General features: G+C 58.1%; 1 protein-coding gene across 7 annotated transcripts in view; it reads left to right on the top strand.

Annotated features, from left to right (window-relative positions):
- The window catches only part of DENND3 (DENN domain containing 3), a 49,655-nt gene that overhangs the window by 9,221 nt on the left and 25,014 nt on the right, over nt 1-15,420 (top strand). For all 7 annotated transcript variants that reach the window (XR_003421527.2, XR_003421526.2, XR_008292873.1 and 4 more), the window contains exons 5-12: nt 1,320-1,431; nt 5,489-5,608; nt 5,824-6,042; nt 8,726-8,841; nt 10,843-10,998; nt 12,557-12,653; nt 14,670-14,773; nt 15,221-15,420. Coding sequence is in view for 4 of the 7 variants with exons in the window: in XM_027063799.2 (XP_026919600.1) it covers nt 1,320-1,431; nt 5,489-5,608; nt 5,824-6,042; nt 8,726-8,841; nt 10,843-10,998; nt 12,557-12,653; nt 14,670-14,773; nt 15,221-15,420 (1,124 nt within the window). In the remaining 3 variants the exon portion in view is untranslated. The remainder of the gene's footprint in view (nt 1-1,319; nt 1,432-5,488; nt 5,609-5,823; nt 6,043-8,725; nt 8,842-10,842; nt 10,999-12,556; nt 12,654-14,669; nt 14,774-15,220) is intronic.

Genomic DNA, 15,420 nt, shown 5'->3' with positions numbered 1-15,420 from the left:
ATTGCTGGAAGTGGTTTTTTTTTTTTTTAATTCTTTACAATAAATACAGAGGAGTATTTTTTTTAATTTTTTAAATGTTTTTATTTATTTTTGAGAGAGAGAGAGAGAGAGAGAGAGTGTGTGTGGGGCAGGGGCAGAGAGAGAGGGAAACACAGCATCCGAAGAAGGCTCCAGGCTCCAAGCTGTCAGCACAGAGCCCAGTGTGGGGCTCGAACTCACGAGCCATGAGATCATGACCTGAGCCGAAGTTGGATGTTTAACTGACTGAGCCCCCCCAAGTGCCCCCAGAGGAATATTGAATTATCTCCAAATCCCGATATGGACCCCAGGAAGAGTTATTGTTACTTAGGAGTGTAGTGCTTGGCTTGCTGGGCACGCATGGGCCCTGGCGGTGGGCCGGGCTGGGGTCCACCCCAGGGGACTGAGGCAGGGTGTCCCGGGCGCTTGGCTGAATTTTGCCAGATGTAGACACCACAGTTAAGACACAGAACATTTTTACCACCCCCCCAAGGCTCCCTCGTGCCCTGGGGTCGCTTCCCAGCCCCTCTGCCTCTGGCACCCGCTTGTCCGTTTTACGTTGAAATCACACGCATCCGAGCCTTTGAACCGTGGGGGTCCACGTACGCATGGGGTTTTTTTCTGAAAAATACCGTACAGTCCTGTAAATGTATTTTCTCTTCCTTGTGGTTTTCTTAAAACCATTTTCTTTTTCTCCGGCTTGCTTTTTTGTAAGGATACAGCAGCTAAGGCACATAACGTACAAAATACCTGTTAATCAGTTATTCATGTCCTCGGTAAGGCTTCTGGTCAGCAGTGTGCTATCAGCAGTCAAGTTTTGGGGGAGTCAGAAGTTATACGCGGGTTTTCAACTGCGTGGGGGATGGGTGCCTTTAACCCCCGCGTGGTTCAAGGGCCTACTGGACTTCCAAAGTCAGAATGCATTTGGGAAACCAGCTTTGTCAAGTACTTTCCCTTGGCACGTTTGTTCCCCGCTCAAGTATGACACATAGAAAAACGCACGAATTCCAGTGACTTCCCGCTGATGGAACACACCCGTGTAGCCAGCACCCACACCAAGAAACGGAACATGGGCGCCCCCCCCCCCAAACACCCCAGCTGCCCTGTGTCCCCTTCCGGGCACGCCCGGATCCTGGGCAGCCCCTCCCCGCCCTGTGACATGCAGGTTAGTCTCCCTGTTGCTGGAAAGTTCTGAGCTGCCGGCCCTGGCAGACGCTTCAGCTGGGATTAGAAATGCTAAGGAGGACCATCGGATGCTCAGACTCACTTTGTGATTTGATTTTTTGTTTTTTAAATTTCAGTTTATTGACTCATCTGAAGCTCTGTAAAGATTTCGAAGTTGACAATCACATAAAAGATTTTGCTGCAAAGCTATCTTTAATCCCTAGCCCACCGCCTGGACCACTTCATTTGGTAATTAAATCTGGAATTACGTCTTTTCTTTGCACATAGTAAAAGAAGTAAGATGGAGATGGGTTAAATGTGTTAAACTGTTTCTGACGTTTCGGCGTGTTTAAATTCAGCTTCTCAAGTTCTTACAGAATTCTCTATTATGCTATTTCTAAAGGTGGTTTGCCCAGTGGCCCGTGATGAGTGGGAGTGTAGCTGGGGATGAACCCCTTTAGCAGTTAAAGAAAAGTGCCTGGCTTTATACTTTCAATTTTTCTCTGTGGATCTGGGATCTGGGATCCCTGGCACGCTCGTTCTGAGACGTCAGCTGTTTTATCACACGAGGGTTTCAGGCCAAGGACGGTTGGAGAAAGGCAGCCCCCGTTCCCCTTTTGCTGAGTAACGGGCCAGACTGCTGAGCCGTGATGACTGACACCTGCCTGGCTCAGCATTTTCCGGACTGACGTAACCACAGGGCGCCTCTTGTTTTCAAACAGGCACCTGTCAGGTTAGCATCTCGAAGCAGGTCATAAATGTTGACTCCGTTTCACTCAGTCCCTTCTGGAAGATAATGCAGACAAATCTTGGTTCTCTGCATTTTGATGATTATTCACAGTGGAGAAATCAGTTTTACTTAGGGAAATGTGGTTATGAACTCAGAATATGCATTTTTAATATCGACCTAAGCCCAGTGGTCGGCAGCAGAGGGTGGGAGGTGGCGGGGAATCCGCCAGATGCGTTCCAGGCCTGGAGACCAAGCCGTCGCCCGAATGCCTTGGTTCCACTCCCAGAAACCTTTGCAGGGAACATTTATTGGGTTGTGTTGTGCAAGGAACTCATCTTTATTATGTGGATAATTGGTATTTTTTATTGGACAGTGAGATCATCAAAGTTTACATTCTTGCTCTATAAACTCAACAGGTATTCGCCAAGGACCTGCTAAGTAGCGAACAGAACCGGGTTCAGAACCATTTGCAGGTTAACTGTGCTTACTGTATTCTGCCTTTGAGCACGAGTAGCATACAGATAGTACCTGTACCAATTTCTGTGCCTCAGAATCTTGGGCTGTTTCATATTTGGTTTTTCCACTTTTACCGCCCCGGTGAGAACGTTTACGGTGGGTTGTTCTTCACGTCTCTTCCCTTCATCCCTGCGTGCCCTCCATCGTCCACCCCTGAGCAGCCTGCACCCGGCATTTGCTCCCAGGCACCCACGCCCGCTGCCACCACCCCACTCTGGCCCACCAGCTTCTCCCACCAGCATGACTTGAGGAACCACCGGTCTGGCCACGTCCCTTCCTGACCCTTCGTTAAGTTCATCCTCTGCATAGTGGCTGCAAAGATTGTTAAAATCTGTAAACTGGACTCTCCTTTTGTGCTGAAAACCCAACGATGATTTCTTGCTATATGCCTTCAGCCAGCCTTCCATCTTGGCCCCTGTGTCCCTGTCCATCTCTGTCATGTGTCCTCACCCCCTTGCTCACTGTTCTCCAGCCACACTGGGGTTCCCTCCGTCCCTCGCGGGTGCTGCCCCAGGACTCTTGCACGTGCTATTTCTGGAAGTGCAGCTGTCTGTTTTCCAGCTCCTGCTCAGCCCTCAGTTTCTTTGGAACAGCCCCTCGGTGACCTCCCACCCCTGTCTCGCTCTCAGCACCCAGCCCCCTTCCTGCAGAGCTCAGCACAGGCTGCGGTTAGGGCTGGTGCACGTGTGTGTTTTGTCCAGTGTCCATCTCCGCCATTGGACTCCAAGCTGCACGAGGACGGAGGCCCTGCTGAGGGCTGCGTGTGCACAGGGCTGACACCACGCCCAGCATCTGCCTCTCCCACAGCTGTTGAGCGAAGCATCAGGGGTTCAGGGGTTCGGATCTGGTCTTGATTTTCACAAACTCGTCGGGACGAGCCGACTTTGGGGCAGGCTTGCTGCCATGACCCTCCCCTAAGAGTCCTACTAGCTCTGGGGCTCCCATGGACCCAGTGGCCCTGATCCGTCTTAGGGAGTGTTGAGGCACCGTAACTGTTCCCTAGTTCTGGGGAAATGCGAGCAGTCCATGGAGGCCAGGAGCCGATTCGGCAGTATTTTCCAGAACCCACTGCCAGCGGAGGTCCATTTAGAGGCTCTGCAGCTCGTGCTCAGCTGTAGATCTTGTGTTTTGAGCCGAGTGTGTGGGCGCCCGGTGCAGTTTCCCATTACTCTGGGGCTGGGGCACGTCTGGTCTGTGCCCCCCTCCGATGGCGCCTGGACCACCGGCCTGAGCGCAGCCCGGCCCCCGGGAGCCCCGCGTCCCTGGGCCCCCCGCCGCTTCTGCGCCCACCAGCGGGTCTGATTGTACGGGCTCGCGGATCACGGGCGTTACTGGACGTGCAGTGAGATGTGGCTTTTCCTCCCACTGAACTTGACAGACTCACTCCCTGTGTCGCTTCGTGTGTGGAACCTGGTGTTTCTCTGGGGCTCCAGTCACGCTGAAATTTGGCAAGCCTTTTCCTGAGATGTCTTTCCTTCCTCTGTTCCTTCACCTGCGAGGTGGGTGGGGTGACAGCACCCAGCTGCCCGGGTGCGGGTCTTACGTGCCGTGAGGTCACTGGCACAGCAGCGGACACATCCCGGGGGCTGAGCGACGTCTCTGGTAGAATCCCCAGCGTTCGTATCTAGTTGTTCTCTGTCGCTGGGAAGCTGGCTGACACAATTATTGTTTGAAATATTTGAGGGTGTTTTTCCCATACACTTTACAGTTATTAATAGTTCATTGTGACTTAGAGCATTTTTAAAAATAGGTTTATTTATTTATTTTGAGAGAGAGAGAGAGAGCAAGGCGGGAGGTACAGAGAGAGAGAGAGAGAGAGAGAGAGAGCAAGGCGGGAGGTACAGAGAGAGAGAGAGAGAGAGAGGGAGGGAGTCCCAAGCAGGCTCTGCACTGTCCGCGTGGGGCCTGATGTGGGGCTCGAACCCACAAACCATGAGGTCAGGAGCTCAGCTGAAACCCAAGGGTCGGATGCTCAACCAGCTGAGCCACCCAGGCGCCCCCACGACTTGGAGCACTGAACTCTGCTTTCACTTGTTCCAAATAAAGAGGGTGTTCCTGACCACACAAGTCATGCGTTTTGCTTCCATGGACCAGTCAGTGACAGGAAGGCAGGCAGGGTGACAAGACGGCGCTGTCAGGAGGCCCTAGCAGACGCGCCACCTGCGGGTTTCTCACACGAGTGTTCACTTGGTGTGGGTTGTGGACATTTGTTCTGGAACCTTCTCTGCACCTGGTCTTCCGTGTTGCTCCATTTCTCATCCTTCCACGCTTTGCCTGGTCGGAGCTTCTCTTCCCTCAGATTCCATGCTGCTTCTCTCCGTGGTCTCTCCCACCACTGCTTGCACTCTGGCCTCTCTGTTCTGCGCGTTCGGGGGGCTGCGGGGGCGCGGGTGGCCCCAGCGTCTCCCAGACAACCCCCCTCGAGGCTGACACCCACAGTCAGGAACGAACTTGTCATCGGGCAGGAAGGCCCCTTGGCGGAGGGGCCCCTACGGCGCCCCCACTTTCCCCTTCCGTCTACCACGCCTGTGAACATAGAAGGGGCATCTGCGTGTAGGGAATCTGAACTGAGGTGTTATTTTAAGATAGTATCATTTGGAAAAACAGAGTCTTTCTCAACAGTTTCTTGAATTACAGGTCTTCAAGGAGCTTTGACAACTAAATAGAAGATCCTGGGAGAATTTGTAATCTGCAGTGACCCGAATGATAAGAAAAACGTGTACTAGCTAAGATTAACCCGGACATGCCTGACTTAGAACTTGCGTGGGGGGCCATCTGGGTGTCGGCCCGTCGCTGCCAACGGGCGGGTTGCTCGTTAACGGGAGCACTTGGGGAACCTTGGCTGAAAGAGACGCCAAGTACTCGATTCACCCGTGAGCCTTTAGCAGCGCTTCTGTGTCTCTGGACGGCTCTGGCGTTCTGCGACACGTGAGGTGACAGCGTGAGCCCCCCCCCAAACGCAGCCTAATGCGCACGCCCGGAGCCGCAGCGGAGGGTTTCCGTGGGTTCGGCCTCCGCGGGAGCGGCCGCTGGACTAATCGGGGAACGTGGTCGCCACAGGTGTTCAACATGAAGCCGCTGCAGATCGTGTTTCCCTCCCGGGCGGACCCCGAGAGCCCGGTCGTCGACCTGGACCTTCACCTGCCCTTGCTGTGCTTCAGGCCCGAGCAGGTGCTGCAGGTACGCGACCCTCTGGACCCAGGGCGCCCCCCGCTGCTTGGGCCTCGTCCCGCAGAGCCCTGGGAAGGCTCGTAGTTTGGCTTCAAGCCGACGGGGCGGAGTTAGAGGGGCCCCGGTGGGGGAAGGGGCGGGGGCCGGGAAAGCGACTCCGCCTGGTCGCGGTCAGCGCGTGGCGCCCGGCGGGGCCGTGCTCACGGTGTGGTCGGTCCCCGCAGATCCTGACGTGCCTGCTGACGGAGCAGCGCATCGTGTTCTTCTCGTCCAGCTGGGCTCTGCTGGCCCTGGTGGCCGAGTGCTTCCTCGCCTACCTGCACCCCCTGCAGTGGCAGCACACCTTCGTGCCCATCCTGTCGGGCCAGATGCTGGACTTCGTCATGGCGCCCACGTCCTTCCTCATGGGCTGCCACCTGGACCACTTCCAAGAAGTCAGCAAGGTCAGGCCTCCCCCGTCAGCCGGTCGCCCCTGCGGGGACACACAGGCGGCTCTGGGAGCGCCCCCGGGGCGGGCCGGACACACCGGCCCCGGGGGCGGGGGGTGGCCGTCACCCCCGTCCCCGGGGTGTGCTCTGGGCGCCACACGCACGGCGTGCTGTCGCTCGCGGGCCTCGGGGTGCGTTCGGGGCCGTGGTATCCTGGGTGCTGGGACCTCGTGTCCCTCGTGAGGCCGCTTAAATCCCCGGGGCTCGATGGCTTCCCGCCGAGAAGAGCGCGGACACCCGCCTGGCCGTGGCCGCCTTCTGGTGTTGCGGCGTCCGGTGACGTGCTCGCCTTTGCCGCGCCTCAGTTTCCTCGCCTCTGAGGCGGTCACGTCCTCCCGGGCGGGGCTGTGAGCCGGGACCCTCCCGCGCCCGCCCGGCACGCGCCTGGGCTCCGCTCGCCACAGCCGGCAGCGCGACTGCCCCGCGTCTGCCGTTGGTCGTGCCGCGGACCCCCTTGCTGTGGACGCCTGCACACGCAGCATGTGGTTCACGGTGGCGGCGGGCGGGCGGGCCTTGCTGGATCCGGTGGCCGTTCACTCGCTCTGCCTGAGCTGTGACCGAGCGTCGCGCCATTTCGTGTCCTGGTCATAAACGACACCGAGCGTGCCGGCCGTGTTATTGCGGCCAGGGTCAAAGGAGCCAATAGAACAGGACTCGGCATACAGCAGGTGCTTAACAACGTACGTTAAGTGAGCTGACCTCACGGGTTTGGAATGAACGTCGTGGTATCGTCAGCAGGAAGGGCGGGTTCGGTTTTGTAAAACGCCTTTATTCAGGTAAAATTCATTCACCACGAGGTTTACCCGGTGACCGCATACAATTCAGTGGCTTCGTGCCAGCTAATTTTGGACCTTTTCATCTCCCGTGGAGAAGCCTTGGGTGCCTCAGCGTCCCCCCGTGCTGTCCTCCGCCTGCCCCTGGCCGCCACCACCTGCCGTCTGTCCCCTTCCACCTGGTTTTATGTCCACGTGAGGCCTTTCGTGGCTCCTCTCGCCCAGCACAGCCGTTTCAGGTTCATCCACGCTGTCGCCGGCAGCCGGACGTTATTCTTGCCACAGGACAGGGCCCCTGTGTGAACATCACGACAGTCCGCTCACCCCTCCGTCGGTTGACGCACGTGTTCTTTCTCCTCTTGGCTGTCGTGAACGTCCGTGCACAGCTGTACGCGCGTCACTCGGCTCGGGTACGTGCCGCGTAGGCTGGGAAGGCGGGGTCACATGCGAACTGGCCGTTCGAGAAGAGCCCAGGCTGTGTGTGCAGCGGCAACGTAGGGGCTCCGACTTTCCGCCCTCCTCACCAGCCCCCGTCCCCGTGCCTGTGCTTGTAGCCACCCTGGCGAGCGTGAAGCGGTGTCTGGCTGGGACGTGCGTTTCCCCGGTGACTGATAACGTGCGCACCTTCGTGTGCTTGCTGGCAGTCTGCTCAGGGTCGCTTTCCCGTGACTGTTTTGGGGCTTCCTAAGTGTGCGCAGACACGGAGAAAGGTCAGGGCGACGCCACGGGTCCCTTCCCGTCTCCAGCCCTCGTCAGGTGGGGCCCCGCTGCCCTGCTTTACTTGGAACGTTCTGGAGTGAATCCCAGGAAGGTGGTAGGCGCTGTGTTCAGCCCAGGGAGGAGCCGGGTTCTCGCCACGTTCTTGCCAAAGCCAGTGACTCACCAAGCCACAAACACACTTTGGGAGAAGACCGTTCGGACCTTCGTGGAAGGAACGGGGGGAAACGTCACCCAGTCTGCCTTGCAAATGACAGGAAAAAAAATCCACGCTCTGAAGTTTGAAATGTGTTGCTTTTTTTAGTCATTAGGGGAAAAGCCATCTTGTTTCAGACCCTTCGGAGGGAAACTTTGTTGGCACGTTGACCTAACACAGCATTCGTGAAGGAAGCCCATTTAGGCATTTACTTGCTCTGGAAGGTTTTGGGACAAGCAGCAGCTCTTGCCTGAAGAGCGTGTGTTGTGTCTGGACGTTTCCCTCTGTGGGGCTGGGGTCTTGGAAGCGGTCCCGTGACGGTCTTGTCACGCATCTGTGCTGTGACCTGCACTAATGCTCACAAAGGGCATTGTGTCCGTGTCTGGACAGCTTCCTTCGGGCCTCACGTGTCACCGACCTGGGCATCAGGAGGCTGGGCCCAGATGCGACCCGAGGAGCGGGGCCTTCAGAGACTCCGGCACCGCCTTTCGGGGATTCGGGACCCTGGGGCATGACTCAGGATTGTGCATCTTGTCACAGATGAGGCCTTTACAAGGAACTCAGACACATATTTCAGAAACTCCAAGTGTGTGTGGTCACGGAGCCCGGAACCCCGCCCACACTCCATTCCTACGAGGGGTGGAGTTCTGGAATGTTCTCTCCAGGTTCCTGAAGTAGCCGCAGAGTGTTTGCACCAGGGCAGGTGAAAGCCTGATAACGACACATGTGGAATCTTGACTCCGACTGCGCGTGTTTAATCAGATTTAGCTTGTTAACATAACTCACGGTCTAGCTTACATTTTTTGGTGGAGACGACGTAAGACTCTGTGTACGTATTAAATATGGTAATTTAATTAAGTAATTCACTATCTTAGTGAACACAAATGTGCTTTTGTGTTTCTGAAGGTATCTACGAGTTCAGGTTCTTACATCAATTTTTACACACTCGCAGGAAGCTGATGGTTTAATTCTGATAAATATCGACAACGGGAGCGTCACCTACTCTAATGACGAGGACATCGATGTTCCCGACATCCCTCTCCTGGCGGCACAGACGTTTATTCAGAGGTAAAGGTGGGAATTTCCGCCGTGTGCTTGGAAACGTCTTTGTTCCAGAGCTGTGTTTGCCAGTTCTGAGTTTCTTCTCCGTCTTATGTTACAGATCGATGTTTTTTTGTCATCACAGTTTGGAAGTTGTTTGTGAATATCTTATCTATGTATTTATTTCCTTACTTTAAAGTTAGTTTATTTTGAGAGAGAGAGTGCACCTGTGCAAGTGAGCACGAGTGGGGGAGGGGCGGAGGGAGAGACTCCCAAGCAGGTTCTGCGCTTTCGGAGCAGAGCGCGAGGTGGGGGTCAAACTCATGAACCATGAGATCATGACCTGAGCCAGAATCAAGAGTTGGACCCTAACTGACTGAGCCACCCAGATGCCCCTGTTTGTGAATGTTTTAAAACAGAAGTCATTCGTCCTTATTCAGATCTTTTCTCAATACCAATGGCCCCACGGTCAGGTGATGGTCCCACCCACCAGGAAGCCTCCCCACCCTCTCTCTGTGCCCCAGTCATGTGCCTGTGACCTTTGAGGTTCCTCCCCTCCTTTCCTCTTTCCTTCCCTCCTCCCCTCCTCCTTCCTTCCCTCCTTCCCTCCTCCCTTCCCTCCTTCCCTCCTCTTTCCTTCCCTCCCTCCCTCCCCCAGCAGATAGGTATTCGGCACCCCTGGGATGCCCCACACCGGGCCGGATTTGTGTACTGATGAACGTTTCTAATCGTTCGCTTTTGCCTGATCATCCCGAGTCAGACATTTTAGCAGGGACGGGCGCCAGGGCCTGGTGCCGTGTCTCCAGTGTACGCTGGGGTGGAGCACCCCCCAGTGGGATGGGGTTCTCGCCCTCGGGCGTGTGGTGGTGTCGGAATTCTAGAATACACGCAGCGGATGGCCTTCTGCTTGGCCAGACCCCGCAGTGGTGGGGTGCGGTGTCTCCTGTGGCCTCAGCCAGGGGAGACTGCCTCGTAACGGGGGCCGAGTCGCGTGTGGTCTCTGGCACGTGTGTGAAGGTGCCGACACCTTCCAGGTGGTGGTTACCTGACCGGTCAGCCGGGGTTTGCGGGGCCGGGACGTCCGTCTCCAGCGGCGGCTTCTCATCGCTCTCGGGGAGGACCCAGGGCGCTCCCCGAGCCGCCCCGGCCCTGCTGACCGCTCAGACCTGGTCTCAGCCCGCCCCGCCCCTGCCTCAGCCCCACGGGCTCCTGTGGGGCCTCCAGGGGTTGGGTGCTCCCCACCCGTTCAGGGCCGCTCGTGCCTGTCTGGCTTTTCACCTTTCAGCTTTCAGGTCCGGGGTCCTCGAGCGCTCTTCTCCAAACACCAAACGGGCTGTTTTCTAGCCTTCGTTCTCTGATCCCTCTCCTCACCTCCCTGACCTCCCGTGACCTCACATCTGGGGTGCATTCTTCTGTTTTTCTGTTTCTTCCCACTCGAATGCCAGCCCCACCCTGGAGCTTTGTCTGTGGTCAGCACGCAGCCCGGCACGCAGGAGGCACTCAGGAAGGAAGTGGGGGGGGGGGGGGGGGACGTGCGTTGGGCGTGTTCATTTTGTGTGCAAACCGCAGATTTGCCCGCTGGTTTCCAGCGCTGCGGCCTTGACGGTGCTGGGGAGGCCGGGGTTGTGAATGTGCTGACGGCCCACGGGCCGAGAGCGGTGACACCCAGGACCCTGGTGCACCGATCCCCCCAGGCCGGGCGCGGGGAAGGTGTGGGGCTGGGGAGCTGGTGCCCCTGGCAGGCGGGGCCAGGGGAGGGGAGGCTCCGGCTTGGGTAACAGTGTGCACAGTCAGGGCCTCCGTGGGGTCTGAACAACGAGCTGCTTGTGTGCAGAGGTGAGTGAGCTCTCCGGGGGTGTATTTTTAGTGATCCCTCCCCGAAGTTACTGCCGGCTCTTCTGAGCATCCGAAGAGTGTTGGTGCACCTGGGGGGGGGGGAGGGTAAACCCCCTTCCTTGAGTGTCCCCCCCCCCACCCCTGCCCATAAGGAGTGTGAGCTGTGCTCAGCGTCCCTCTGCTCCTTCCCAGGGTCCAGAGCCTTCAGCTGCACCACGACCTGGACCTCGCTCACCTGGGCGCCAGCACAGACCTGAACGAGGGGCGCGCCCGCAGGCGGGCCTGGCAGCAGGGACTCAACTACCAGCTGCAGCAGGTGGCCCTACAGCTGCTCGTCAGCATCTTCAGGTAGTGGGACCCCTCCCGTGTCTGTGGGGGGGTGCCACCAGCTCTCCCTCCGTGTGGGAGGCGGCAGAATCGGGATCGGGCCCCGCCCCGGTGGCCCTACCGTGTGATCACACCCCGGCAGGGTCAGCAGGCCTGTTTTTTCCCGGGGACCATGACCGCCCGTGCGGGATTGTGCTGGCTGAGGGCTCGGGGCCAGCCCGGGGTGGGGACACTTGGGTCACTGCAGGAACGAAGCCCACCCCCCGGGCACAGGCACTCAGGATCTGTCGCTAGCTTTGTCCCCAGCCCTGCAGGAGCAGAGGCGTCCAGATGGACCCTCCACCCGGGAGGGGTTTAGGCCAGAGCCTGCTGCCTTGACTGTGCTCTGTGATTGTTATTTAATGGTTGTGTTCTTCAAATGCATATATTTCCATAAGACACAGAACTTGTTGGGAAAAAATGGGACAGCGTATTGTAGACAGGTTGTGTTATCTCTGCTCAAAGCAGTGTAATTTGTGTGCACACAAATACATTATTTTCCTTTTGTTCTTTTATATTTTTTCTAGATTTAAAAAAAACTCTTTAAGTTTTTTGAGAGAGAAAGTACAAGTCAGGGAGGGGCAGAGACAGAGGGAGAGAGAATCCCAAGCAGGTTCCACTCTGTCGGCACAGAGCCCGATGTGGGGCTCGAACCCACAAACTGTGAGATCATGACCTGAGTCCAAGTGAGATGCTTAACCGACTGAGCCCCCCAGGAGCCCCTCCTTTTGTTCTTTTAAAACGAAATATGTCATGAGCAAGGTTTTTTTTTTTTTTTTTTTTTTTTTTGACCTTACAATCTTGATGGATTCATAAAAAAGCAGACAATTTGGATACGGATGATCAGACTTTATTTCTCTTACGTGACTTTTCCCTCACCGCGGAAGGAGAGCATTGAGTGTCCTACATACGGGATACGGCCTGTGAGAGCATTGGTCCCATGGGTAGGCGGTTACTTTAGCTGGGGGAGGTCGTGGGTGTTCGTGCTCAGAGAGTCTGCCCGCCCTCCTTGGGCCTCCCCCTCAGGGTCCGCGGCAGGTACCGGTGGCCGTGCCGTCTGCATAGGGAACAGGGGGCCCCAAGGGGGCGAGAACAGTGAGGGTCCCTCCGTGCAGAGAGAAGCCGTGCTGGAAGCGATGGACAGCTGGAGTAGCGGACACACCCAAGCCCAGCCCTTCTGGGGGCCAGAACCCTCTTTCTACAGGACGGAGCTTGCACAGGGTGTATCTCTGGTCATTTTGTGTGTTGTGTAATAGGGATAACCTAAAAAAATTTCTTAATGTTTATTTTTGAGAGAGACACAGAGCGTGAGCGGGGGAGGGGCAGGGAGCGAGAGGGAGACACCGAATCCGAGTGCGCCTCCAGCCTCCGAGCTGTCGGCACAGAGCCGGATGTGGGGCTCGAACGCACACACCTCGGGATGGTGACCTGAGCTGAAGTCGGACGCTTAAGCGACCGGGCCACCCAGGCGCCCCAGCAGTGCCGACTGTTTCGCACATTTAAAAGCGCTTCCACGCTCAGACCACCTTCTCTTTCTCAGGGAGGTGAAGGATCACTTAAATCACGAGCACAGGGTGTTCAACAGCGAGGAGTTTCTCAAAACCAGAGCTCCGGGGGAGCAGCAGTTCTACAAGCAGGTAAGGAGCACACGGCTTGGGGGCCTCTCTCTACTCAGAGCAGTTTCAAAACACGTTTTCTCAAAAGCGTCTGTGAGTGTTTTATTGATAGTTTTTACAGGAAGCTTGCTTTACCGTGGCTTCCCTGTGGCCATCTCTTTCTTAATCCGCTTTTTGGAGTCCAGTTTACCTGTCGTGAAACGCACCCCGTGTAAGTGTAGAGAGAGGGTGATAAATCCCGACAGACACGTGTGCCCGGACACCGCTTCCTCGGTCCGGATCGAGACCTCTCCGTCGCCCGACGGCTCCGATCCGAGGGGCCGCTGCAGCTGGGGAGGGGGGTGGGGGGTGCGAGGCAGCACCGGGGTTTTCTGCCCACCTGTTAAGCTTTTGGGGGCGCCTCCGTTCTTGCCTATCACGCAGCGTCGTATTTGGGGTTCGTTGTGGCCGGTGGCACAACTGGCGCTGACCTTGGTGTTCTCCCACTTTCCAGGTGGGTGGGGGCGGCCTTCTCCCGGGGCTGGTGTCCCTCCCCCGCCAGGTGCTGGTGCCCCGGCCACGGAGGGGCCCACGCTCAGGCTGCTCCAGGCTCACAGGTCTCCCGTGGCCCTCCTTTGCCTAATTCCATGTGCTTTGCCCTCCAGGGCGGGCCCCTGCGCAGGCTTCCAGAACTCTCTGCAGAGCTGCCCCCCACTCCGGGCTCCGTACAGATTCCCGGCTGCCTCAGCCCAGAGCCCCAGGCAGGAAGCGAGGCTGCCTCTCTCAGCGGCTCGCCGTCCAGCCTGTGGCGGGAGGGGACGCCCGAGCCTGGTTCCCGAGCCTCGGCTCTTCTTGTGACCGAGGTCCACACGGTAGCCGTTCACGTCGGCCGGCTGGCGGCCTCTGCCTCTCTCTGGGCCCTGCCCGCGCCCTCCGTGTCTGCTCTGACGATTGCCGGACGCACTCGGTGCTCCCCCGTCCGCGGGGACCCCAGCTGTCAGCAGCCTCTGCACACCCTCCCCGGGGCACAGAGCCTGGCCTGAGGGGCCCACAGGACGCTGCCCACGCGAGGGGCGCCTGGGCAGTTCAGTCGGTGGAGCTTCTGACTCTTGATGTCGGTTCAGGTCCTGGTTCAGGACCGTGAGGTCGAGCCCCGCGTCGGGCTCCGCGGTGACAGCACGGAGCCTACTTGGTATTCTCAGTTTCTCGCTCTGTCTCTCTAAATAAATAAACTTTAAAAAAAAAATTAAAAGAAAAAAGATGGTGCCCGCATGAGAATCCTTCGTGAAAGGCGCCACAGAGGAGCACAGGGAGAAGCCAGGGATGCGTTTGGGGCCAGAGCCAAGCCGGGTCACAGCTGTGACAGGGCGCCCGGGCCCAGCGCTCTGCCATCGCCTCCTCGCTCTGTCGGCTCCCAGAGGGTGGCAGGAGTCCCCGTGAGCCACACTGCCACCTCCCATCCCTCCACACGCCCGCCCCCTGCTGTCACTCTCAATGTGGGCTTTTTGCACGTGGGGTTTCCGGCACCTTCCCCACGGGCCTGTGCCCCTCCTATTGCTCGGCCGGGCTGGCAGTGGCCGATGGGCCTGAGCCTCGTCACCTGCGGGCCGGTCACCCACAGCAGGGGGCAGGGTGGGGACAGGGACTGGCTGCTGGAGGGTCACCTTGTCCGCTGAGAGACCAGCAGCCGGGTGGTGGGAGCCATGGGCCGGCGCCAGACGGTGCACTTGCTGTGGGGAGGGGGCCCCGGTCCCCAGAGACCGGGAATCGACGGCCAGAGGACGCTGGCTCTTGCTGTTGTGAGAGGAAGATGGTTGGGTTTTTGAACTTTTGGTGACTTTTCAAACATAAAGAGCGGCGATCCTTTCAGGCAGCCCCGTGGGGATCTGGAGGGTGAGCCTTGCAGGTGGGCACAAGTGAAGAAAGCTACCCGCTCAGGAGCTTGTGTCCAGGGAGCCAGGGTGGGGGGGTGGGGAGGTGGGCAGGCTGCCCCAGCACGTCGGCGGCACAGCGGGGGCCGCGATCGCGGTGGTGACTGGCCCCTGTGGTCTGTTTCAGGTTCTGGATACCTACATGTTTCACTCTTTCCTTAAAGCCCGGCTCAGCAGAAGAATGGACGCCTTCGCCCAGATGGACCTCGACACACAGTCGGACGAGGACAGGTGCGGTCTCTTGTGTGGGCGCACGACTCTGGGGACCCGGATGCTCCAGCAGCGTGCAGTTACTTGGGTGGATGAACGATAAATTCGGCCGGAAAATCTCACACTTTAGAAACTTACGTAGGGCACGTCCCCACGCGCTTCTGTTTGGCGGGGGGGGGGTACGCCGAGCGCAGCTGATGCGCGTGTGCACCTCGGGGTCCGCGTCGCCGCCGCCCCACGCTGTTCCTGGCCCCCCGCAGACACCGCGTGTGTTGTGTCTCTCTGGGCGTCCCGTCCGTCCCCCCGCCTCTCACTGCACTGGGGAGACTCAGACGCTGCCACCGCTTCCCACGTGCGTGCGGGAATACCGGGCCGGGGCCGCACTCGTGCCGTAGATGTGCGGGCATGGAGACCCACTCTTCGGACGCGCTCGTGTCCGTAAGGCGTGGTTGCTTTTTCCAACCGCAGGTTAAGCGGGATGCTGCCGAGTCCCCGAAGACCGACCATCGAGAAGATGGCCTCCCGGAACTCGTCGTCCCTGCACGTCACTCACCGGCGCATGGTGGTCAGCATGCCCAACCTGCGGGACATCGCGGTGCCTGAGCTGCCCGCCCGGAACTCGTCGCTCCGGAAGATGGACTCCGAGGGCTCCAGGAGCAGCAGCACAG

The sequence above is a fragment of the Acinonyx jubatus genome, chromosome F2 (genome assembly GCF_027475565.1).
Source record: "Acinonyx jubatus isolate Ajub_Pintada_27869175 chromosome F2, VMU_Ajub_asm_v1.0, whole genome shotgun sequence".
Taxonomy (NCBI): domain Eukaryota; kingdom Metazoa; phylum Chordata; class Mammalia; order Carnivora; family Felidae; genus Acinonyx; species Acinonyx jubatus.
This window is presented reverse-complemented; position numbering and strand designations above follow the sequence as displayed.